At 39.5% G+C, this 25,488-nt stretch overlaps 1 protein-coding gene across 2 annotated transcripts in view; it reads right to left on the bottom strand.

The window, feature by feature from the left end:
• LOC109936839 (transcription factor Sp3-like) overlaps nucleotides 1-24,309 on the bottom strand; it is a 53,822-nt gene extending 29,513 nt beyond the window's left edge. The window contains exons 1-4 of one of the 2 annotated variants that reach the window (XM_048599458.1): nucleotides 24,022-24,309; nucleotides 23,736-23,830; nucleotides 23,460-23,564; nucleotides 8,663-10,133 (exon numbers count right to left, since the gene is read on the bottom strand). In XM_048599458.1, coding sequence (XP_048455415.1) covers nucleotides 8,663-10,133; nucleotides 23,460-23,564; nucleotides 23,736-23,830; nucleotides 24,022-24,028 — 1,678 coding nt within the window. In that variant the 5' untranslated portion in view covers nucleotides 24,029-24,309. The remainder of the gene's footprint in view (nucleotides 1-8,662; nucleotides 10,134-23,459; nucleotides 23,565-23,735; nucleotides 23,831-24,021) is intronic. The other variant, XM_048599459.1, reaches the window with a different exon arrangement.
• Between the last annotated feature and the right edge of the window lie 1,179 nt (nucleotides 24,310-25,488).

The raw sequence follows: 25,488 nt of genomic DNA, 5'->3' as shown, positions 1-25,488 counted from the left end.
AACTGTACATATCAAAAGCGAAGTGAAACTGAATTAGGAAAACTAAAGTGGTAGCAATGTTCAGGAAATCCTCAGAAAAGAATGCATAAAGAAATGAAAATCAGTATTAAATTTAGTACAAAGGAAACGTTTTCTTACAATTTATTAAGGCACAAATAAGTCAGGTCAAGAATATTCTTCAACTATTGAAGAGAATCAGACCACTAGTAACTCCACATTTCACTTCAAAAGGCAGAGATTTTGCCTTATTCTTCAAAATTGAAGAAGAAAACCAACAAATATTGAGACCCACTGGTGCAAGTAAGTTTCTGACATTGAATAATAATCCAAAGTGTTCCAGAAGGGTTAATGAAGGAGAAAATATTAATTGGAGGTATAGACTGGTGTAAAATAGGATGGTTGGTAAACGCAGAGTAGAGTGAATTCGTACATGCAGAAGCTAGCACTGGATAGCACAACAAATTCTTGTAGAAGGAATCGATTTTATCTTGGAGAATAACCTCACCGGTTTAAAAAATTGGCCTCAAGAGTGCTGGAACAACTGTTAAAAATTAAAAAGAAACTAATGTTACAAGAGGTCAACCTGATTCATATCATGAATGTCTGTGACTAGATCTTGGGCATGTAGAATTAGACAAGAAGGGGAGAAATCTATGAGGGGGCTAAAAAAAGATGACTGGCAAATTCAGACATTGGTTAGTTTTTGAAAATGTATTTTAAAAAAAGCTGACAGATTTAGCCCATCCTGCAACAATCAGATCCTAAATTGAAAGAACTCTACCAAAATGACTACAGGTAGTTAATGCATGTTTCACTAACGCGAATTGGCCGTAACGTGATTGACGGATAGTGGATGCTTTCGGATAATGCAAACTTTTTGCTGTACAGGTTTAGCGAGATTCTATAGCAATATCCCTAATGTAATTTTTGGTGGCAATTTTCTATAGCGCGAGGTTATGTAAGAACATTACTGTTACCATCGCAATATAGGAGAACTACCTGTACTCAGAACTCCCCTGGAGTATTACAATTTGAAAAACTGTATTAACAAGAAATGAAGCCACCTCGTATAGCAGAAATGAGGAATGGGAAATAGTCAAGTGGTAGATTAGTCCGAGTATCAAAAATATTCAGAAGTGGTTCACAAAATTCTAATGGCGTTTTCCTAATACCCAGCCAATCTGCCAACTAAAATAAAGCTTTTTTTATTGGCCAGGATTACAAAGTTGTGGTCAAATTTTAACAGATTTGCCATATATGCCAGGTGGTGGGTAGACCAGAATTTTCTAATAATCCTGAGCCTTTAATTCTATGGACAGCTTTCAAAAAGGTTTAGCAAGGCCTTCACACAGATGGTTTAGGACCACTACCTAAAAGTACGAGTGGAAAACAGTATCTTTTAACAAATAAGGACATATCGACAAGATTTCCTGAAGCAGTGCATTTGGGGAGAATTATTGCAAAAAGTGATTACAATTTTTAACCAGGACATTAGGCAAGCAAATAAATTTTCAAATTTGATCTGATTGTACAGCAGGAACATTTATTTTAATGAATAGTTTGAGAAAAAAAATTACATCTTCAGCTTATCCTCCACAAACTCAAACAGCATTGGAAAGATGGTAAACTTTGAAGACCATGATTGAACTTACCGTCAGCAATGTTCATATGATTGTGATAAAAGAATTCCCTTGTCACCACTTGCCATTTGAGACGCTCCTAATAAGCACATAATTCAGTCCTTTTGAACTGACAAGGACACAAGACTTGAGGATTGCTTTTGGATTAGAGGAGAACTTTATAAGCTAAAGCTCAAGACGCTACACTTCCAACCTATGTTTCAAGTTTTAGAGATACTGACCAAAGCATGTCAGTTGGAAACCATTCACCTAACAATAAAAACTAGAGGAGATAGTAAGGCCAAGCTCAAAATGTTGTTGCTGGTGACAAGGTATTAATATTACTACCGGTCTCTGGGAAACCATTACATGCAAGGTTCATTGGACCACGACAAAAAGAAATTCAAATGATGCGAATTATTTAGAGTACTCCAGACGTGGAAAATCAGAAATTATTCATGTTAATATGTTGAATACATTACGACAGGGAAGAGAATCGTGATTAAAGAGTGTATTTATGGTAGTGAAAGACATAGGGAGTGCAAATAAAGTCAGAACAACTGGAGAAGAAATCAAACATTCAAAAGCTGACCTGCCAGTAATCAGAACACAGGGGTGCTTAAAAAGTTTGAGGGGTTATTACACTATTTTCCAGAAAGCTATAAAAGTGACTTATAATGGCTATTGACAAAGTCATAAATCATTATGCAAATAAGCCGGAAAAAATATCTTTGGCTATACATAATGCTGATGTAGGTGATGTGTTACATGTAAAATAACATTCTTACAGTCTCAATCCAGGGGAGTTTGCTTGAGAGGGAAAAGATTAGGTTTAATGACAATGAATCAAGGCATTGTGCCTAAAGCTCACCCATTGTGATGGCACTGAATCCAGACATGTCAAAGCTTTGTCTTGATTATGGCAGAATTAATGTAACAAGGTGGACTGTTATTTTATTCAACAATCCTAGGACTACATTGCAAAAACTAGACATTATAACCTGTCATCAAAATTGACTTGAAGGGATATTAGCATGTTCTACTGACAACACCAGATGGACTCGGTCAATGTAGCTATGGATTTGGAATGAAAAGTGCACCAGAAATTTTCCATGGGTTAACCAACAAAGTCATTGAAAAACTATGGAACTGCACTGTTTACATTGACAATTTAGTTTGTTCAGTCAACCCAGAAAAAGCATTTCGACCACTTGTACGAACTGTTTGATCAGCTTAAAAAAAGCTAAATTTTGTCACAAATCTAACCAAAAGTCAATTTGCCAAACAAATGGAATATATTTGGACCAGAGTGTTAGACAAGATCAAAGCGCACTAAGAGATGCAACAAGGACTATCTTGGATTTTCTTTGCCCAACCAAAACTCAAAAATTGTCCAATATATTGATAGGAGTGGATTATATTGGATATTTGCTCTGAACAATTTGAATAACAGCAAATAAAGAGGCATAAGAAATTTGTCCAAAGTAGGCTGAGAAAATAGGCCTGGAAAACAAAGATCAGTAAACGAGCAGTCAGACATTTAAGCATAACACTCAACAAAAACTTATTCCATTCAAAAAAGACATGACGGCAAGGATGAAGCACTGTCATTTTAAAAAAAATTGCCAAGGAGAGGTTACGTATTTTGGCAGAAGAGAAGATGATTGAATATTTTCTAAATAAGGAATGTCCATAAAATGCTGCAAGACAGAGGCAGTTGGGGGTCCTCCTGCATGATTCATTAAAAAAAACCTTAAAGTTCTGTTCAACGCAAATGAACAGTTGGTCTTTATTTCAAAGGGAATGGAATGTAAAATATAGGGAGTCTTTCTCAAACTACACGACACTAGGAATATCACACCTAGAATACTGTGAACACATTTTGTCTCTGATCCAGGGAAAAATATTATTGGCATTGGAAACAGTCCAGCAAAGGTTAACTAGGTTGATTCCAAATTTGGAAGGATTTTGTAGAAATAACAGAGGATCTTATTGAAAAAATAAAAAAATTCTTAGGGGACCCGATTCTCAATATAAATGCAGTACAGTTGTTTCCCATTGTAGGAGTGTCCAGGACCAGAGAACAAATTTCAGAATAAGGGGTCAGCCATTTAAAGAAAAAATAAGGGTAGTAAATCTGTGGAATTCTTCACTGCAGAGGGTAGTTGAGCCTGGATCGTTCAGCGCACTTGGCAGAGGAATAAATTTTTAGGAAGGAAGGGAATCAAAGGTTATGGGATAAGTCAGGAAAGTGAGTTGAAGATGATCAGATCAGTGATGTTCTCACTTAATGGCAAAGCAGACTTGATGGACTGAATCACCCACTTCTATGTTATACAGTCAAAAACTAAGGCATCTAAACTTAAATTAGTGAAAGGCCAGGGAATCGGGATTTTTTTTTCAGGAATCAGCAAACTACTGAAAAAGGGGAGAAAAGAGATTGTAAAAATAAATTTGCAACAAATTAAAAAAGCTTCTACAGATATAAAAGAGTAGCTAAATTGAATGTGGGACAATTTCAGGATGCAACTGGGGGATGATAACATGGAACATACAAATGAAAAATATTTTGAATCAATACTTTGAATTGGTCTTCACAGTGGAGGACACTGTAAACAATCCAAAGATATCAATTAACCAACGTGCTAATGGGAAGAAACGTAACAGTCTATCACAACAGGCAAAGTATTAGACAAACTATTGGGACTGGTTGAACATTTCAAGAACTCAGTGGATTCCAGGAAGGTTCCAATAGATCGTAAAATCACCAACTAGACAAGCTAAATGCAAGAAGGATGTTCCCAATGACCAATAAATCCTCAACTAGGGATAACATTAAGGACATGGGATTTAAGACCAAGATGAAGAGAAATTTCTTTACACAGAGTGGCGAGCCTGTGGAATTCTCTGCCACAGAAAGTGGTTGTGACCAAAAATTTGAATGTTTTCAAGGAGTTAGATATAGTTCTTAGGATTAAAGGGATCAAAGGGTATGGGGAGAATGCAGTAATGGTGTACTGAGTTGAATGATCAGTCTTGCTCATGATGAATGGAAGAACACGTTTGAAGGGCTGCATGGCCTACTCCTGTTCCCGTTTTTAGCCCATTGTGCCTCTGCTGGCTTTTCTTTCCATCCCTGCCCCTGCTTTTTGTCTGTCCTGCTAGTGCCTCATCCTCAAGTATCTGACCAAATGACTTTTGAGCTTATTGTTGGAATCAGCTTGTACCAATTTTTCCAAGTAGAGGATTCCAGATTCTGAATGAAAAACATCTTGTCTTGTTTCCATATCTTTGCCAATTATTTTAAACTGACGATTTCTACTTCATGATTCACTTGCAATAGAGAAAAGTTTTTCTCTATCTAGTCATATCTCTTCTGCTTGAACCTCAATACTTTTTTTGTTACAACGAATTTACAGTAGAGGCATGTTTGGTGGCTCCTTATAGATTCACAAAACAGGTATGGACTAGGTGGCCTCCTATTCTATCTTGTCTGTGCTAGCTCTCTGAAGGAGAAATTCGCCTAGTGCTACTTCCACCTTTCCTCTCCTATCTTCTTTCCACAGCCCTGATATCCTTCAATTTTAGATAACAAAGATCCATGTTGGATGTTTTGATCAAACCTGCCTGCAACACACACTCAACCAGTGCATCACAGTTCCTAGCCTAGGGCTCACCTGATCATTTCAGGCTTGACAACGGAGTCCCAATTGGGGGGTTGGGGGGGGGGGGGGGGGCGGAGGAGGAGGAGGAGAGAAGTTTTGGAAACATTGTCCTAAAAAAATGCTTACATTACATGAGTGCTTTTCCCCACGTTGCCATTGCTCCTTAGAACTGGTTTATGTCTGTGCCGTTTGGTTGCCGATCCTTGAACAGAATTTATGAAATGACCAGTCCTCATTTACTACAGGATTAGCATTATTTCAGAATTAATTTAGCATGGGACCATGATCAGCATAGATATGTTGGGCCAAAGGTCCTGTACCTGTGCTGGATTGTTTAATGTTCTATAAGACAGGAAGCAGTAAACATAAGTTAGCCTAACACTTGTTTTGGGAAAACGCTAGAGTAAATTAAGGAAGAAATAGTACAGGATTTAGAAAAGCATAATACAATCAGATGGAGTCAACACGGTCTTAGAAAGGAGAATTCCTGTTTGACAAATTTGCTATAATTGTTTGAGTTAAAAGGGAATCAGTAGGTGGTGTGTGTTTGGATTTCCAGAAGTTTTTCAATAAAGTGCCACATAAAAGCCTACTGCAGAAGATAGCACCTTATGGTACTGGGGGCAATGTATTGGCAAGGAATGAGGATTGGATAACACCCAGAAGATAGAGTGTCAAGATTAACTGGTCTTTTAACTAATGGAATGCCAGCAGGATTAGACATAGGCCTCTAATTATTTATGATCCATATTAAATGACTTGGAGGAGAGAACAGAGTGGCATGTGCCCAAATTTGGATACAACACAAAAATAGGTGAGAACATATTGTGATGAGGGCATAACAATTATCAAGAGAATATAAGCAGGTTGAGTGAATGGGCAGAAAACTTTCTTTAATTTTGGAAAGTGAAGGTCATTCACTCTGGTAGGAAGAATCAAAAGGCTGAGTATTATTTACTTGGAACTGTCAAAAAATGCAGCATAGAGGAATCTAGGTGGTCTTGTGCATGAATCACAATTAACAAGCAGGTGCAACAAGCAAACACAAAACAGCAAATGGAATTTGGCCTTTGTTGGAGCTTGAGAATAGGGAAGTCTTCTTCCAACTGTTGAGGGTGTCCACGAGGCTTCACCTGGAGTGGAGACTACACTAATATCTTTTTAAATTGTGCCACATCTACATTGCTTGGTCTGCGTAATAAACTCGAGCTGGTGTTAAGAAAAAAAATCAGTGTGAACAGGCTTCAACAACTAGCCACCACAGTATCCACCTGAAAAATTAATGATGCATTATGCCAGGTTTCCTTCTGAAAACTGACATGTCCAATTATGATTAATGTTAATACAGTAGGTTGGACAGGGTTCATACAGTTCAGTTACAACTGAAGTGTTGCCCAGCAGGACAGTATATGTCAATAGTAAAGGATGAAAAACAACAGGGATGCGAGTCTGAAAATGTGATAAGAAAATCAGATGTTGAAAGAAAACTATAATCCACTTTATGATTTGTAGTAAAATGCAAATGCTTCCAAGCAGCTCAAAACAGACGGAAAAATTCGACTTCATGCGGATGGAGACATATTTTCCAGGTTTACCTTCTAGTACTGTCAAAACAGTGAACTAATGCATTTGGATAAAATCAAATTGGCCTCAGTATTTCAACATTGGTGTTACATGCAGCCCACACAAACATGACAGAACCATGCCAGATTAGGTATGTGAAAAGAGGCTAAGGAGAGGGAGAGGCAAAGGCAAAAACAGAGGTTAGACAAAAAAAACCATTTCAAGGAGCAGAATTCTTCTGCTAAAAAGCAGAAACTTCCCTATCCAGCTTGCAAAGTCTGGGAGTGTCAAAGTCATAGAAGGAATTCCAGCAGTGAAGATATTGATCACATTGCTACTTCAATACTATTCTTGTTATGACAAAATGCAAACAAAAGGATATGGGGTTCTGCACAAATTTATAATTCAGTCTTCGCTTCTGTACACCATGTAAAACCAAAACCTTGTTGCCTTTTTGATAGCTTTATCTAATGCAATTCTGCATTCAAACATGTATCAGTCCATGCCTGGCTGTTCTTCAGGTCTTACTGAAGTAGTTCATTTCCATGTGCAGCATGAAGTATTGCAAGGTGTTGAACACTACAAAATTGTCAGTGAATATCCCTTCCTCTGATCTCATGATGGCTGCTACGATGTCTCCATTCAGATCCCTGTCAATACTTTGGAACTACCTCTGTCAACCAATTGTACACACTCAGCTCTGTATTGGCCAAGTATCGAATTGCCCCAATTAAAAATAACATCTTGTTCAATTTTCTTATTGAAAGGACAAATGTATTATTCTCAAATCATTGGCACTAATACCTCTGAACACCTTTTCATTTACTACTTGCCACTTCATTACCCTGCATTTCATCCCCTTTCCACAACAAGTTTCAAATTAAAAAAAAACTCTACTCTCAATATGTGAAAGAAGCATCAACTGAATGTTATACAGTTTCATAATCGTTTTATGACACAGAAAAGATACTTCAAACCTGATTCACTGCACTTTATACTGGCCACATCGAACTTGTGTCTCACTCCACCAGAAAGTCTTGCAACATCAGAAACTTCACAACTAAAATTATTTGGCCATTCTTAAACTGGACAAGATTAACAAGACTTCTATTCAAATAATTGTGCACACAAGACCAGTTCTGAACCAGTGTTGATGTTGTTTCTCTAAATTTTGCTATTAACTAAAGTTGATTAAAACTAACTTAGAACACACTTTCATACTTCAAAACAAACTACAATACACATTATGAAGTTATATATTATTATTTAAGAGTTACGCATTTAACTGGATCGCCAAGTTTAAAACTATTCTCAGTACCAAGACAACCATCAGCAACATCTCAGTCTACACCATCCTGATTTTTGACTACATTCACTGTGGCCAGGGCAAAATCCTGTAATTCTAATAGCACTATTAAATTACCTATACCTCAAAGACAGCAATAGTTCAAGTCATCAGCTCACCATCACCTCCTCAAAAGGGAGGGAGGGCCAGGCAAAAATGCTGGCCTAGCTATTGATGCCCAGATTCCACAAACTGATAAAAGACAGAAACAGAAGAGCAAAAGATCTGAGTCATATTGTAGTGGAGAATCCAGATATGTTGATAAAGGAGGGACAAAATCATCAAGCAGCTCACATACATGACCCATTGCTCAAATTTGAAAGAACAACGGAACAATCTGGGAGGTAAGTTGCACACCTGATATGACAGGGAAACCACAAAAAAAATGGAAATGGAGATTACAATAGATTTGAATATCAATTTTTTCATCAACTAATTTAATTATAGGTCAAATTAATGAAAGTACTTACTTGAATTGTGTGCGCCTTGTTGCAACTGAATGCTCGAAGAAGTGAACGAATTCACAGTTGCTGTCTGTAATTGTGGGCTACTAACAGTTAGTGGAGCTGGTGCAATTGGTGTCAGTGCCCCACTGGATGCTACTTGGCCCAATGTGACTGTATGTACTGGTGTCAGAGTTATCTGCTGGGTTGGTGCATTCTGAATTTGCACATTTTGCAAGTTCTGGATGTTCTGTACCTGAAAGGTTTGCCAGGTAATTTCTCCAGATGGAGTTAATGTTGGAGCTCGTAATATTAAGGAGCCTGCATTTTGTACTACTTGTAGTTGAACATTCTGCAAAGCTTGCTGAGTAATGGCTTGTGCAGTAATTGGCTGTCCTGCAATAGACTGTATTGCCTGCTGTGGAATACTCTGAACAATCTGTGGCTGGACAGTAAATTGCTGATGCGACTGAAATTGAATTTGATGATCAGCTGTTTGAGAGGTTGAAGCTTGTATGTCTTGTAGCTGTGTTTGATCAACAGTAGCTTGATTCACATGAAGCACATTTGTTGCCTGAATCTGATCAGGGGTTTCAGTAGAATTGCTACTGGAGGTGGTTTGCTGCACATCATCAATATGGTCATCAGAAACAACCATATGACCCACTGACGTCGTTGGCACAAATGAAGCTATACTAGTGTTGGCGTCACCAGAAGCTGGGTTCTGTACAGGTCCAGGAATACTTTGCTCATCTGTCCTTGTTGAGGTATCTATATTATTTATAGCTTCCGATGAAACAGGTATAATCATCTGGCTTGACGTAGTAATCGCTGCAGAGTCACTTTGATTCAAAGACTCTGAAGTCGGTGGTGTTCCAAGAGAATCAACATCAACATTTCCAATGGGCACAAAAGCAACATTACCCGTTAATCCAACAGGAACATTGGTAAGAAGCTGAGCTTGACTAGGATAAGATGTACCACTGTAAGCTACTCCTTGAATTTGCACAGGGACGTGAGCATTGCCCTGCTGTATCTGAACTGAAACAGCTGGTGACACAAGGTTTTGGGTAGACAGAATGTTGCCTGAAGAAGTCTTACCAGCGATTATTGTTTGGTTGGTACCAGGAATAATTTGAATTTGGCCATTACCATCTTGCTGTAATGCTGTATCTGTGCCAGAAGAAGCCAAACCTAATTGCAAGTGCTGCCCATCACCAGGCTGGATTTGTGGAATAACTTGATATTGAACACTGGGCACTACACCAGTTGGAGCTGTGGATGATCCTGGAGCAACAGCAAAGACCTGTTGATTCTGTAAACTTTGCAGAACATATTGTCCACTTGTTGGTACAGAAGCAGTAACTGGAGATCCTGGTACCTGTCCAGTAATTTGCACATAATTACCAGCAGTATCTTTTGTTACAACAGTTGGTGTTGAAGTTATTAACTGCCATCCATTGGACGCTGCTAGCTGTGCGGAAGCCAAGTCAAGCGGCTGGAAAAAAAATGATTTGCATTATCTTAATATAATTCAACATTACATGATGCCATAAAAATTCAAACATATTCTTTTCAAACTGTGAAGAAAAAAAGTCTTTTGAGAATTAAGATTTGATCATTATGTATTGATTTAAATGCTTGCTCCTGAAATATAAGATCCATGTTGCTTGTACTAAAAACATACTTCTTATTCTGGATCCTTCTCGAATTCAGTTATTCTATCCTCCCTTAAATCTATAACTGCACGTACCCAAAGTGACAATCATCCTCTTCACATTGTTCATGTGGCCTCCCCCTCCGTGTTAGTCACTGAAAAGGTCATCTCCAAGGCATCCTCTCATGATCCTTCTTTTCACGGATTCCCCCACAAATGCCATCACCTCTTGTCCACAGAATGCATGCCACAACACTACGAAACGCAATAAGTTCAACAAGTGCTGCCCATCATCAAATACTGCCCATCATCAAATACTGCTGAACCATAAAACCACCATCTGATCCTGCTCTTTCAGCCAAAAATGCTCACTACTTCAGGACTGACTTCAGAAAGGTATATTGCTCTCTTCCTCCATATCTCCAGGAAGTTCAAGGAGTTCATACAGTATATAATCAGCAAGTTTAGATCAAGCATTTAACTGCCTACCATTTCCCTCCATTCCTCTACCTCATTGGATCAAATATCCTCTAAGTTTCCACCTCCCAAAATCTGAACTCTTATTTCGCTATCTTCTCACATGCCCAATCTAAGCTCATCTCCCACCTCCTTGATCCCATTAAAATCCAGATGATCCAATTTCCAACACAATCCTGCCGATATTGTTATTTTCCTCACGTAACAGTGGGTAAGAATAATGGCTTGAATAGGAACCAGGGCAAAGGTCAAGTTGTGATCACTCCAACCAGTAATATTACAGTACAAGTTTAACCAAAGGCTGGATAGTTGGGAATTTGGAAATGTAGGTACAACTAAGAAAGGTTTTTTTTCCCCCACAACTCATTCATTTGGGTGAGCTTCTCAAACAAGGTCAGCATTTCTTGCCCATCCTCAACTGCTCTTGAACTGAGTGGCTCACTAGGCCACTTCAGAGGGTTAAGAGTCAACAAAATTGCTGTGCGAATGGAGTCATGTAAGCCAGATCTTCTTTCCTAAAAAAGATGTCAACGAACCAGATAATATTTCACAACAAATTTTGTTCATGGTCACTACTACTGAGACGAGCTATAAATTTCAGATTTTGAAGAGACATACCCAGAGCATTGCCCTGGGCCTGTGGACTATCAGTCCAGCGCACTTCCACTTCGTCACCAGCCCACCATGGTCAGATTTTTGTCGGGAAAACAGAAATCTAAAAGTACATCCTAAATGGTGAGAGGCTAAGTGTTCAATTCCAAAAGGAGTTGCTGCTCTTGTTCATAAGTCCCTGAAAGCTAAACATGCAGGCACAGGAAGCAATTAAGTTGGCAAATGGCATGTTAGCCTTTAATACAGATAAATCAAGTATAGGGGTAAAGATGCCCTGTTCCAATTATATAGAGCCTCTGTTAAAACTATACCTGGAGTATTAGGCTCTGATTTGGTTTCTTTAGTTTGAGGGTGCTTGTACCTGAAAAAGCGAACACAAGAAAGGGAGTGAGAGCACATCCACATGCAAGAAAGCAAGAGAGCGATCAGAGAGCTAATGCACCAAGATTACTTACACTGGCTGGCTTTGGGAGTGGGGAGGTTAACTTGGAGGGCACGAGAACAAGAAAGCATACATTAGAATAAGGGGCATTTAGAACTCAAATAACTAGGTGGTTTTATCTTTGGAATTTCTCTGCTCCAGGAGGAAGTGGAAGTTTCTGTGCATGTTCGAGGCCGAGATCAGTAAGACTTTTACTGAAGAACCACCCATCATAGGATATGGGAACAGTACATGTAAATGGTGTGATAGCAATCAGCTACAACCCCACTAAATAACAGTGGATTTAAAGGATTGAATGGCTTAATATTGATCCTATTTCTTATGTTATTTACAATCTGTATCAATGGGTCATAAAGTTGTCACTAAAGAACAGAAGGTAGCCCATTAAGCTAATATTGGCTCTGTGCAGCAACACAAATCAGTTCCGTTGCCCTTTTCTGTCCACATCCCCCTTACAAGCTTACTTCTCACATGTCTGTTATTAACTGCATCTGTTTCCATTACCCTTGCAGGCAGTGGATTCCAAGCATTATCCCCTTCCTTAAAGAGGTTCTTCCTCACAACCCCTGCAAGTCTAGCTCAAAGCCCTAAATTTGACTTGGAGGAGAGAGCCAAGCAATAACAAAATGAGAAAGTAAGTTGCGAGGAGGACACAAAAGGACTATAAAGGAATATAGACCAGTGGCCATTCCAATTTCTGAACGCAAATCCTCTTGCAAAGGTAGCTAACATTTGCTTTCCTGACTGGTTGCTACACCTACTTACTTTCAATGACTGGTGTACAAGGTCACCAAGATCCCTTTGTACATCCACATTTCTCTCGCAACACTTTTTCCTAATACTGATTTTTTTCAACTCCTCCCCCAATTCACCTGCCATTTCTTTTGTTTCCCACAAATTAGAGTCAGAGATATACAGCACGGAAACAGACCCTTCGATCCAACTCGTCCATGCCCACCAGATATGCTAAATTAATCTAGTCCCATTGGCTAGCATTTGGCCCATATCCATCTAAACCCTTCCAATTCATGTACTCACCCAGATGTCATTTAAATGTTGTAACTGTACTAGCCTCCACCACTTCTTCTGGCAGTTCACTCCATAGATGCACCAGGCGCTGCATGAAAAAGGTGCCCCTCAAGTCCCTTTTAAATCTTTCCCCTCTCACCTTAAGGCTACGCCCTCTAGTTTTGGAAGCCCCTAATCTGCGGAAAAAACCGTAACTATTCACCCTATCCATGCCCCTCATGATTTTATAAACTTCTATAAGGTCACCCCTCAGCCTTTGACACTCCAGGGAAAACAGCCCCAGGCTATTCAGCCTCTCCCTAAAGCTCAAACTGTCCAACAATGGCAACATCCTTGTAAACCTTTTCTGAACCCTTTCAAGTTTCATAACATCTTTCCTATAGCTAAAGGCTCTGACACAAGGGACCTAAATTTGTTTACACTTTCTCTTCACACATTTATAAACAAAGTTTTACAGTCAGTTTTTATGCTCCCTGCAATTTTACTCGCAACTCAAACTGTTTATCCTCTTCTGCTATATTCTAAACGGATTCCAATCTTCAGGCTTGCTGCTTTTTCTGAATTTTATATTGGGTACAACAAGGAGACATACTAGCCATAATTTATTTTGGAAGCCATGGCTGAGCCACCATTTTTGTTTTATCTTTGTGCCAGAAAGAAAGAATGAACAGTTGTTGTAATTCATACACCTGTTCTTCAAAAATCAGCCATTGCCTATCCACAGTCAACACTTTTCACTTTCCCAAATCAATCCTGATCAATTCATGCTTCAGGCCCTCGTAGATCCCTTTATTTAGATTTAATGTGGGCGATAAGAAATTATCCAAATTAATAGGAATAGAATAGAAAAGTAGAGTTTTATTTTAAATGTAAAGAATTAACAAATGTTGGTAGTTGGTGATTCTGGCTGTCCTTCTGAAGTCAACATTCAGGTACAAACACTTAGCTATTATAACAAGTGAACTGAAGTATAACGTTAAAAGGTAGCATTCTAATGAGGCCATACTTGGAGAACTACAATTTTGGACTCTTTACCCAAGGATGATAACTATTTGCCTGGGATTGGGGAGGGAGTGCTAAGGATCATTAGATTACACCGTGTAGAACGAATTACTTATCAAGCATGTGCAGTGTCTCTATTCTCTGGTGTCTTTCAAAACTGAAATGGTGTTCAAGCTGAAAGTGTCAATTTCTTAGGAAGTTTGACAGGACAGGCGCTGATACGTCCTTTCATCTCTGTAGTGTTTCTGGCTGTAGAAGTCAGTGTCAGCATAAAAGGCTGGTCATTTGGGACTGAAACAAGAAGAAATGTAATTACTCGAGGATATATGAATCTTCAGAATTCTCTATCCCATAAAGTTTGTAGATGCACATGGTCTTTTGAGCATGCTCAAAGCCAAGATTGTAAAGGAGTCAAGAGATATGGAAATAGGCTAGGGAAGCAAAGTTGACGGAAAATTGAACAACACAGCAGAAACAAGGGGTGGTAATTAATTGCAAAACAATATATGCAAGGTATTATCGAGTAGTACATTACATTTCCCACTTTTGCACTCCTGCAATTCAGTTACACACCAAATGCTTTTTACACAATAACAAAAACAGAAATGGGTTGACAATGGGAGAAGTGATAATATTCGAAGGCAGAAAATGGGCTCACAAACTAGATAAGGAAGCCTAATAACATGCAAGAACAAGACATTTGGATTTCAATGGTTCCAGATGGGCTAAAAGCAGTTTGGATATTATCAAAAGGTTATCAAATCCTGCTCTCCCAATAATTTCAGGCTCTCTCTACATCAAACATCACTTTTCCCACACTCATCATAAACCTCGATAGAACCCAAATCACCCAAACGTGCAAACACCAACCTTTCCCAATTACTCCGTCACAGAATCCTTCTGCCAACTCTCCTAGTTTCCCTGGAATTCTTCGTATCAATGCTCTTTAGACACCAAAGTTCTCTTCCTTATGCTGATTAGCATTCTATCCTTATAATACCTCAAACCCAATTGGCAACTGCCATAAAAGAATTTCTCAGTTGGCAAAGCCATTAAGTAATGAATGTTTAAATGTGATTGGAAATTATCACATTCAGTGAACAGTGTCATGTGAAATCTAAACCATGTCCTTATACTTACATCAATTATCATGTCTGGGTCTCATGGAAATCATACCTTCTAGCAGCTGAATATAGACAAAACATTTTATTCCTTAATCTTGAGTAGCACCGCTACTCATGTTGTCTAAAGAAATCAGTTTGTCTTAGTGATGGGCATTTAAAAATGTTTTGTTGTTCAATTACTGACCCCAACCTATTCCAGCAGGTAGTTACGAAGTTATGCTTCATTACATCACTAGTGTTCGGATTCCAAACTCCTACAAGTTGTTTCTGCACTTCTAGTTTTTTTTTTAGACTTTACATTAAGAGTGAATTGTGCATTTCACAATGCCTGTTTCCGCCCAACTTTAGCCCTGCTATCATATAGACCTTTTAACTAATTATCGCTGGACTGTTAATCCAGAGACCCAGATAATGCTCTGGGGATCCAGCTTCAAATCCTGCCATGGCAGATGGTGGAATTTGAATTCAATAAATATCTGGAATTAAAAATCTAATGATAACCGTGAATCCACTGTCGATTGTTGGAAAAACCCATCTGGTTCAATAATGTCCTTTAGGGAAGAAAACTGCCACCCTTACCTGGTCTGGCCATGTGACTCCAGACCCGCAGCAATGTGGTTGACTCTTAACTGCCCTCTGGGCAATTAGGGATGGGCAATAAATGCTGCCTAGCTAGCGATGCCCTCATCCCGTGAACAAATGAAGGAAAAAAAACTGACTTATAAACTAGCAACATGTTGCATTGTGGTGCATTGAGAGTCTGGATCAGGAACTTCCTGGGTTGTTATAACATGTTGAGCAGCTTGGTCAATCACTTATCTCACTACAAATGTTATTCCATCCATCAGTCTTTTGCCTTCAAACACTTGCGCACTTCAGTGACTAGCATTTTCTGCTTAGAAGCTATTTTTTGAAACCTCAAAAGTTTTAGTACACATTAGCATGTATGCTTCTGATGTTAACTGCATTACATTACACATATGTAGAGATTAAGGCCACATACAGAGGAATGCTCAAGAGAGGTTTTTGGTTTGCATTTTAGAAGTACAGAAATTCACTATTTAACACAGGTACAGCAAGTGGGATCCTGGCACAGCAAATGTTTGGTGGGTACTGGTAAGAGAGAACTAAATGGAAAGTTTAAAAAAAATCAAGTTTTGTGGAAAGTGAGAAGTATAAAGGGAAGGCAGAGAAACAGGAATGAGGGGTGTAGCAGTGGAATAATATTGGGAGCATAAAGTCATAGAATCAAAAAGCACAGAAACAGCCCTTTCAGTCCATGCTGACCATAATCCCAAACTAAACTAGTCCCACCTGTCTGTTCTTGGTCCATATGCCTCCAAACATTAAATGTACCCACATCTACTTCCTCTGGCAGTTCATTCCAACACACTAACCACTGTGTAAAACAACTGCCCCTCATGTCCTTTTTAAGATCTTTCTCCTCTCACCTTAATAATATGTTCCCATGTTGAAATCCCTTGCCTAGGGAAAGACACTTGACATTCACCTTATCCATGTCCGTCCTGATTTTATAAACCTCTACAAGGTAACACCTCAACCTCCTACGCTCCAGTTAAAAAAGTCCCAGCAAATCCAGCCTCTCCTAACTCAAACCCTCCACTCCCGGCAACATACTAGTAAATCTCTTCTGAACCCTCCCCTGCTTAATAGTATCCTTCCTATAATAGGGCGAGCAGAACTGCACATAATACCCCAGAAAAGGCCTCATCAACATACTGCACAACTTCAACATGACGTCCCAACTCCTATACTCAAAGGTCTGAACAATGAAGGTAAGCATGCTAAACACCTTAACCAGCCTATCTATAGATGATGCAAACTTGAAAGAATTTTGTACCTGAACCCCTAGTCGTCTCAGTTTTACAACACTACGCAAGGCCCTACTTCAGCCCATTGACTGAAGTGATCAAGATCTCACTGTCATCTTAGATAACCTTCACTGTCCACTATACATTCAATTTTGATGTCATCTGCAAACTTGCTAACCATACCTTCTATATTCTCATCCAAATCATTTGTGTAAATAACAAACAAAAAAAACAGACCCAGCACTGATCCCTGTGGAACACCACTGGTCACAGGCCTCCAGTCTGAAAAACAACCTTCCACCATCACATTCTATCTCCTGTGTTAAGCCAATTTTGTATGCAATTGGCAAACTCACCTTGAATCCCACGTGACCTAACTTTACTAATTAGCCTACCACACGGAACCTTCTCAAAGGCTTTACTGAAGTCCAGTAAACATCTGCCACTCTGCCGTCAATCTTTTTGCTTACTTCCTCAAAAAAAATCAAGTTTGTGAGGCATGATTTTCCTCACATAACACCATGCTGACTATCCCTAATCATTCCTTACCTTCCAAGGCATATAAAACCCTTCTTTCAGAATCAACTCCAACAACTCACTCACCACTGAAATTAGACTCGTGCGTCTGTAGTTCCCAGGCTTCTCCTTACATCCCTTCTTAAATAAAGGCAAAACATTAGTTACTCTCCAGTCATCCAGCACCTCTTCTGTAGTTATAGATGACACAAATATTTCTGCGAGGGGTACTACAACTCCTCCCCAACTTCCCACAACATCCTGGGATACACTAGATCAAGTCCCAGAGATTTATCCACCTTTATATTTTCTAAGACCTCTAGTACTTCCTTTTCTGTAATGTGTTTTCAAAACATCAATTTTTATTTCCCAGAGTTCTCTAGCCTCCATTTCTTTATCCAGTAATAACTGACGCAAGATATTCATTTAATAACCCTCCATCTCTTGGAGGTTTAAACAAGGACGAATTCTTTGATCTTTAAGGCACTCCACACTCTCTCTAGTTGTTCTCTTACTCTTAGCATACTTGCAGAATCTTTGGATTATCCTTAACCTTATTTGCCAAGCTGTTCAAGAGATTTATTTGAATGCAGTTGTCTATATCTGATATGATTCCCTTATATTCTTGACTAGAAACTATCCTTACTCAACCACTGTCTCTAATCCTACCGTACTTACCTTTCTTTTTGAGGAAGAATTAAATAAGGAGCAAAACAGCGTAGTCTAGGACAGGAGCTTGGAGTGGGATCTTCCAAAGGTCACACATCGGTCACCAACTCCAAAAGAACAGCAAAAAGAGAAAAGCTAGTAAAAGTTAAAAGAGACGTGGGGAGGATCACAGGGTAGGAGGGCAAGACCCTAAGAAACCACCAAGAAAATAGCAGGGAGAGCTTTCAGCATTTTAGGGAAAGTAAGCAAAGAGAATTGAGAATCAAAACCAAAGATTTTCCATCCCATCCGACAGACAAGTTCCTAGCAGTTCTCTCTTTACTCACTTCAAAAGAATTTCTTAGCATGATCTTTCATGCTACCATCTCTTCTCCTGTACTGCTTATTATCCCTCATTTCCTCTGCAGTATTTCTCCCTTATCCCCCACCCAATCCAATACTCTCACTGTTTCACTTAATGAAACTGCCTGAGTCTTTCTATGCCACACCTATAGCCAGACTACGTCAGCAGAGCAACAGTAAATATGCATCAACAGTCTTGAATTTAAACTACATTTTTTCCACCAACAGTCTGTGAGCAACACCTACCTCCCCTCACCATCTAAAAATCCTACTGAAAATAGTTCCTCTAAAACCAATTTTGCTGGTTCTCCCATATCCCTCTTTCATCCCGACATTACATTGGTTTAATTACTCCACACTCTCAATAATACAGGGGTAGTCAAGACCAAATAATAATGCTTTAGAAAATCAAGTAGAATGGATGCAACTCAGAAACAGTGCTATTTCAAGTCAAATCATTTCCCACTGTTGCTACACACCATATAATTAGAACTTTTGTTCTAGTACAGCAAATTCCTAAACTCTATCCTCAGACATGCCCCTGAGCCTGTTGATTTTTCTCCCTTGTATTATAAACTGCCATATCCTACTCCAGGTATCAACACACCCACAGATTTCCACTGCGGGCATAACATCTTGACTGAATTACTTATAAAGAAACTAGCAAGATATTTTTCAGATTTGCAGGAAATGGTTGCTCAGATCAACAATCTCCAATCACTTCCAATAGCAGGCCATGGATCCACTGTGATGAAGAAGTCCACATTTACTCTCCAGGTTCTATAATAACATGGCCCAGAGGCTTTCAGAATAGAACTCTAGTGCATTCAGAATTACATGAGCATGCACAGGTCAGGTGCAATTCTCCAATTATACAGGTCAATATACGATTATACAGGTGATCAAATTATTAAGACCACTTGTAAATCAATGAACAAATTTACTTTCCATAATAAAAAAAAGAACAACATGCTGTTTGCAAGGTAAATTTTAAGAAGCTCCTCCTGCTCAGAAATGTTATCGTTTTCTCCATTTAGGACGACCCCACTCAAATCAGCAAAATGCTGTAAAGGCGATTGCAGTCAGTGTCCACCAATAATAAAAAATGCTAAACCAAACGGTAAATGCTCAGTCGCTCCCATTCTAAAGAGTGTTGAGAAATGGCCCATTAGCTGTCAATAAAAACACTCATCATTGGCTGCTTTGCTAAAGATTTTTGGTGTTCTCAATGAATTTCTTAAACTTTGTTGGTTTTGAACAGTAAATCAAGCTACTCTTATGCTATATAGTTCATAATGTCTACTGAACCGACATCAGGGAAACCTTCAACTACTTTACATAGTCATACATGTTATTTATAGTAATAAACTAGCAGCTTAATGTAATTAAGATATCATTTATTTTTGTTACCATCTACAGCAAATCAGTTTCAATTTGACAAAATTATCAGGGCAGGCTTACTGAACTTTATCAAACTTGCAGTCTATAAGTATTTCCTTTCCAGCTTGGTTTTGTGCAAATACAATTCGAGATTCCCTTTCTTCCACCGTTTGCTTTAGATAACTCATGACATTTTTACTACTTTTAAGCCTGAATGCTCCTTTGTAGCAAATTACTCAATATTTTGGCTCACTTTTCATACCCTTATACCCCAATTGATATCTGCTTTTAGGAATACATCTTGTGCAACTGATAAAAAGACGACCATGCCTAGATTACACCCTGTAAACTTCTGTTTTCTCCTTTCATGCCTTCCTCAACACTTACCTTGTTGAGGCATTCACTGGCTGCTTTTACGGCTAAATTTCCATTTCTCACCTGCCCCAGGAACTTTATCTACATTATAATACTGAATAAAAAGGAAGTTACATGCCCATCTCCTATTTTTTTTTAAAAAACATACATACACTGTTTAGGATTCTATTTGAAAAGGTCAAATCTAAAAATAAGTTAAAACAGTTTAAATGAAATTCATAACTGAACACACCTCTCGGCACAGAATTTTATATAATCCTGACTCTCTATATTAAAAAAAGGACTTCAAACTTAGCTCTAAATAGGGAACTATTTCACTTTTGTTAAGCAAGCAATGCTAAATTAACTAGCACTGATTTAAAATAAGCTTCTTGTCCCGTTTCAAACACAGATGGTACATTTCTCCCACCTATAAGCACAACGGTTAATCTCTGCCCCTCCTCTAACTGTGCTGAGGATTTGCTCATTAAACTGTGAATGAAAACTAGCATCTGTGCCTATCTGGATGTTAGAGAACACAATTTAAGCTTAACGTTACTCCTAGCAAAGAATAGAAGCAATTTCAGCATTAGAAGTATGAACGTCTCAGACATTAGGTAAATATGTCTTCTCTAACTAACCTAACATACAAAAAACAATCCTTCACCCAGAACACCAACTAATGTGATTAGTCAATAACAGTCTGTATTTCTCACAATTTTAAATTTCATACAATAATACAGAATTGACAATATTGTTTCTAAACCAAATAGATAAAAATTACAAAATTAGACATGTCATGACCCCAATGCTACACATCTTAGGACTGATAACTTGAAGCTGAAGTATGAACAGTTACAATTACCCTCTAAATTACCAAAGGTTCATAAGCAGCTAGCTTCTTCATATTTATGGTTCTTTTCCAGTACAAAACTCAAAAACAAGGGGATAGCAGATAAGCAGCTAAACATCACACCATGCAAGATATCTGATGGCTAGATGAAATAATGCTATATTTGAATTTATTTCGATAAACACTAAAATATCAAGCTAATCACAAGTATCTATGGTCACTTCCATAAAAGTGGAGATAAACAAGGATAACTAAGTCCAATTTTATTTTGATGATATATCAAAAGATACTCTCTCATGTGGTAAGAATATTAAAGATAAAGTCACCATAGTCATACTGGACAATAGGGCTGCTCCCTCAGAGACAACTGGTGATGGTTTAACCCAAGGGTCACATCACAGGCAAGGAGAGAGGCGAGAAGAAAAATCCTTCACAGCAACCTCAGCTGGTGTAGGAACTTAAACAAGCTGATGACATTACTTTTCACAATAAAATTAGCCATCCACCCAACTGAGCTAACCAACTACCGCTTATCATCAAGGGGAAACAGAATAGGATTGCAGCAGCAGGTAGATGGAAACTCAAGTATTCTGCCCACTGAAGATTTACATGACCTAGGCTATATATCTTCTCATTATGACGCACAAAATACCTTTGAATATTTTATTTTTCTGTCAGAGAGATAGCTTCATACGTATTTGTTTGCTTTTATTCCAGGAAAGATCAGAATTTCTGCACTCAAGTTCCAGCAATTATTTTCATCAGCCTCAAGCAATATGGATACTGCTATGAATAAAGGCGTTCATGTCCATGCCTTTTCCATACATGGGATGTGTCTATTATGTTTCCCCTCAGCAGTCAACAGGCATTGTTCTAGAAATAATGAAAAGTGATAAAGTGCTCCAATTTTAATTTTCTGCAGCAGCTTACTTGGTGCTCTTGGATTTTTTTGTATTACAATTTTAAAATAAGATCATGATTGTTGGGGAAGCTGAAGAACACTACAATGTTTAAAGATAAGGTTTCCTAGGATGGATACATGAAGTATGCAATGGTTATCACTGCACAGTGCATTAGTATCTGATTCACCAATACAAAAATGACATTCAAATTGGTATGATTCAGAATCTGAACTCAAAAGAAAACATGACCTAGTTGAGAAAGGTGTCCATACTCCCTAAATTCAAAGTGCAAGAGAAATGGCAATTTCCTAAGGTTAATTTAAGTAAATTTGAAATTACTGATTTCATTTCTGCTGGGGAAGTGGGAAAGGAAGGAAATGAGGGGAAGATCCAGGTAACTATTTAGGGAAGTTAAGCTAAAAGTAAATACTCAATAGCAAGGAATATTAACTAAATATAAAAAGCACTGGCAATTTTACTTTATCCCTCCACCAACCCTGTTGAACAGTTTTTTCATATCACCTTGAGATACTTGTGATTTGTAAACTAAATAGATGCATCAAAAGATATTGTAGAGATTGGACAAACTATATTACATTCAATAGGCGCAGACCACCACAGCGAAGTTAGTGTACCAGTAACTATCAGTTGCTTCACACATCACTTTCCTATGCTAGGTCACACTGCCCTTTTCCTTCAGCAATACAACTGATGCCTTTTAGAAAATTTAGATGATAACTGCTTTTGGACAAATCTAATCTATCAAGAATGTATCTGGAAGAGAAGACCAAAAACCCACGGTAGCAAGGAAATTGCTAACAGCTTGTACCAAAACAAATTCTGAGATGTCAAATAGCTTGAAAGGTTTACTAAGATTTTGTTTTGATCCCAGTATCGACTTTCCATTTTTAAATATGTAATGATAGCTGAAGAAATAAAGTGGTTAAAACCTTGTGGAACGTATAGTACGACAAACTTAGTTCATTTTTGTGTAGGCAGTGAATGGCAGCATGCATACAGTTTCTCCTCGTTTAAAGTTGTCTACCCGCAATTGCTCTTGGATACTAACGTTCAGTTACACAGCAGGGAAAATCATTACTGGTTTAGAAAATGAATGACCTACCTTTCAAAAGTTACATAGTGAACTCAGCAAAGCAATACTTTCTTGGGATTTAGGAAGCTGCCAGACCATGATTTGAAATATCTATAAAAATATCTATAATTTAACTTCATCCTGGAAACATACACGTGACAGAAATAAAGACGAGAGGTTGTGTGTTTACAAGTGTTTTTAAAATTTTGTTGGGCCCTGTTCTTCCTAAGAGTGTTTTAATTCTACAAAGAATGAAGTTGCATGAAAACATGCACAACAGCTTATTCAGTCGATCACCGCAGGCTGCATTTGCGGTTTCTCTTTTAAAATGGCACTTGCGCACCTCGGTATGGAACCCTGGATTTGCAGAACTTCACTGCACCGATTAATTTTGTTCGTTTTCGGGAGATTGCGGGGTGGTGGTGGTTGTGGCTTGAGTGGGTGCAGGGGGGAGTTTCATTTTGCGGTAACTTGTCTTTTGTTTTCCTCTTTCCCCCTTTGAAAAAAAATGCCTGTTCACAGACTGTCTGATTGACTCACCAGCCCGGTCCCAACTGTTGTGGTAGCTCCAACGGTCTCCGATGGCGGCGACCCGATCTTGCTGCACGTAGCTGCCAGCAATGCAAGCGGTGACGGCTGAATGTTCTACCCACAGGGGGCGGGTTTAGGAGGAAAGTGGGTGTGAATTAGTCCGGGGCTTACACAGGAAGTAACCGTACACATCAAAATTTAAACATGTGAACACACACATTACAGATTCTGTTTATTAGCAAACTGCAAGACAAAAGAAAGCGCGCCAGTTAGGTCCGGCCTTACCTGCGCGCCGGCGGCGTTTCGGTGCTGCAGATACTCGCTCTGCTTGTCCACGTCCAGCGCAGCCATTTCCTCTTGCTTCACTGGCTTTTCTGGAGCTGCGAAGAAGGAAGGAAGGAAGGAAGGGAAGGGGGTCGGGGTAAGAGAGAGAGAGAAAAAAAAATAAAAGAAACGATCATGAGGGTGAAGACCTGTAACCGTGGGCGGTCAGGAGACGGTGATCGGATTGAACGCGGGCTCGTGCTCGGGCCTGGGCCTGGCCGCCGCACCGGCCTTTCTACAAACCTACCAGTCATAGCGGCTCCCACCTCGGGCGGCACGGCACGGCTCAGCTCAGCTCACACCGGCTCGGTTTATACGGTTAACATTGTGTCTCTCGGACGCTGACGCCGGGCGAGCGTCGCTGGTGTTTTTTTTGTTGCTTTGATTGACGGTGCAGGAAGCGGAGGGGAGGAGGAGGAGGAGAGGTGGGGGTTGGGGTGGGGTGGGGTGGGTGCTCGAAGGGTGGGGCTTCGAGCCGAGACCGTCCGGGGGTCGGCAGAAAAACCACGACGTTCTTGTGCCTGCAACCGAACACCATAGCGGATGTCCCCGCCCTCCCACTTCCTCCTCATTGGCCCGCTGCCGCCGTGTCAGGATCATCTCGGTCCTGACTGGTCCAGTGAGACATCAATCACGCCACTTCCGCTCACGAAGTTTGTGTGATCCGATTCTTCCCCCACCCCCACCCGTCCTCCCTTCAGGGCGGGATAGTGTTGGTCTTGGGGGGAGGTGAGGCACAGAATCGATTAGAGCGGGTAGGTTAGCTATGGGGTTGTGTGGAAGCACTAAAACTGTCCCAAGTAAAGATGAAAAGGAAATTAACCTCGACCTTTTTATAAGGCATTAAAGCTTGCTCTGTCATTCGATACGATCATGGCTGATCTTGTGTTTTTTTTAAAAACTACACGGAAACAGGCCTTTCAGGTCATCGTGTTTATAGCAGCCATCAAATATCCCATTTTCCACCATTTGGCCTTCTATTGCCACGTCGTTTCAAGTGCTCATCTAAACCACCCTCTCAGGCAGTGAATTCCAGATATCCACAACCATCTGGGTGTGGGAAATAAAACTTTCCTCATACTTCCGGTTCCTTACCTTAAAACTGTGGCCCCCTAGTTTCTCCCCGTTTCCCCTTTCTATGCGGTTCATAGTTTTGCTAACTGCGACCAAGTACCCCTCAGGTCGTTATACGGAAAACATTCCCAACTTCACTAGAAATAACAAGGTATGGAGCTGGATGAACACAGCAGGCCGAGCAGGAAAGCTGACGTTTCGGGCCTAGACCCTTCTGAAGCATTCTCCAGCATCTGCAGTTCCTACTATCTCCAACTTCTCTATTCTCTCTTTATGGGTTCCACCAACATCATGGTGAATCTTCTCTGGGCCTTTTAAAGCACAATCACATCCTTCCTTTAGAATGGTGACCAGAACTGCATGCAGTACTCGAACTATGTCCTAATATTATATACAGCTCCATCGTAACCTCCTTGCTCTTCCATTCAAGGCCTTGATAAATAAAGACAAGTACCCCACATACCTTATTCACCTCCTCTACCTATCCTGCTGCCTTCAACGATCTATAGCCACGCACACCAAGCTCCATTGGGTGTGCACTTGCTTTGTTAGTCCTCTGAAAATGTGTCACCTTTCAGTTTTCAGAATTAAAATCCATTTGCTACTCTTCAGCCCATCTGACATGCCAGTCATTATTGTA

Source organism: Rhincodon typus, chromosome 7, assembly GCF_021869965.1.
Source record: "Rhincodon typus isolate 14 chromosome 7, sRhiTyp1.1, whole genome shotgun sequence".
Lineage (NCBI taxonomy): Eukaryota > Metazoa > Chordata > Chondrichthyes > Orectolobiformes > Rhincodontidae > Rhincodon > Rhincodon typus.
The sequence above is the reverse complement of the archived record's forward strand: the minus strand, read 5'-3'. Positions and strand labels throughout refer to the sequence as shown.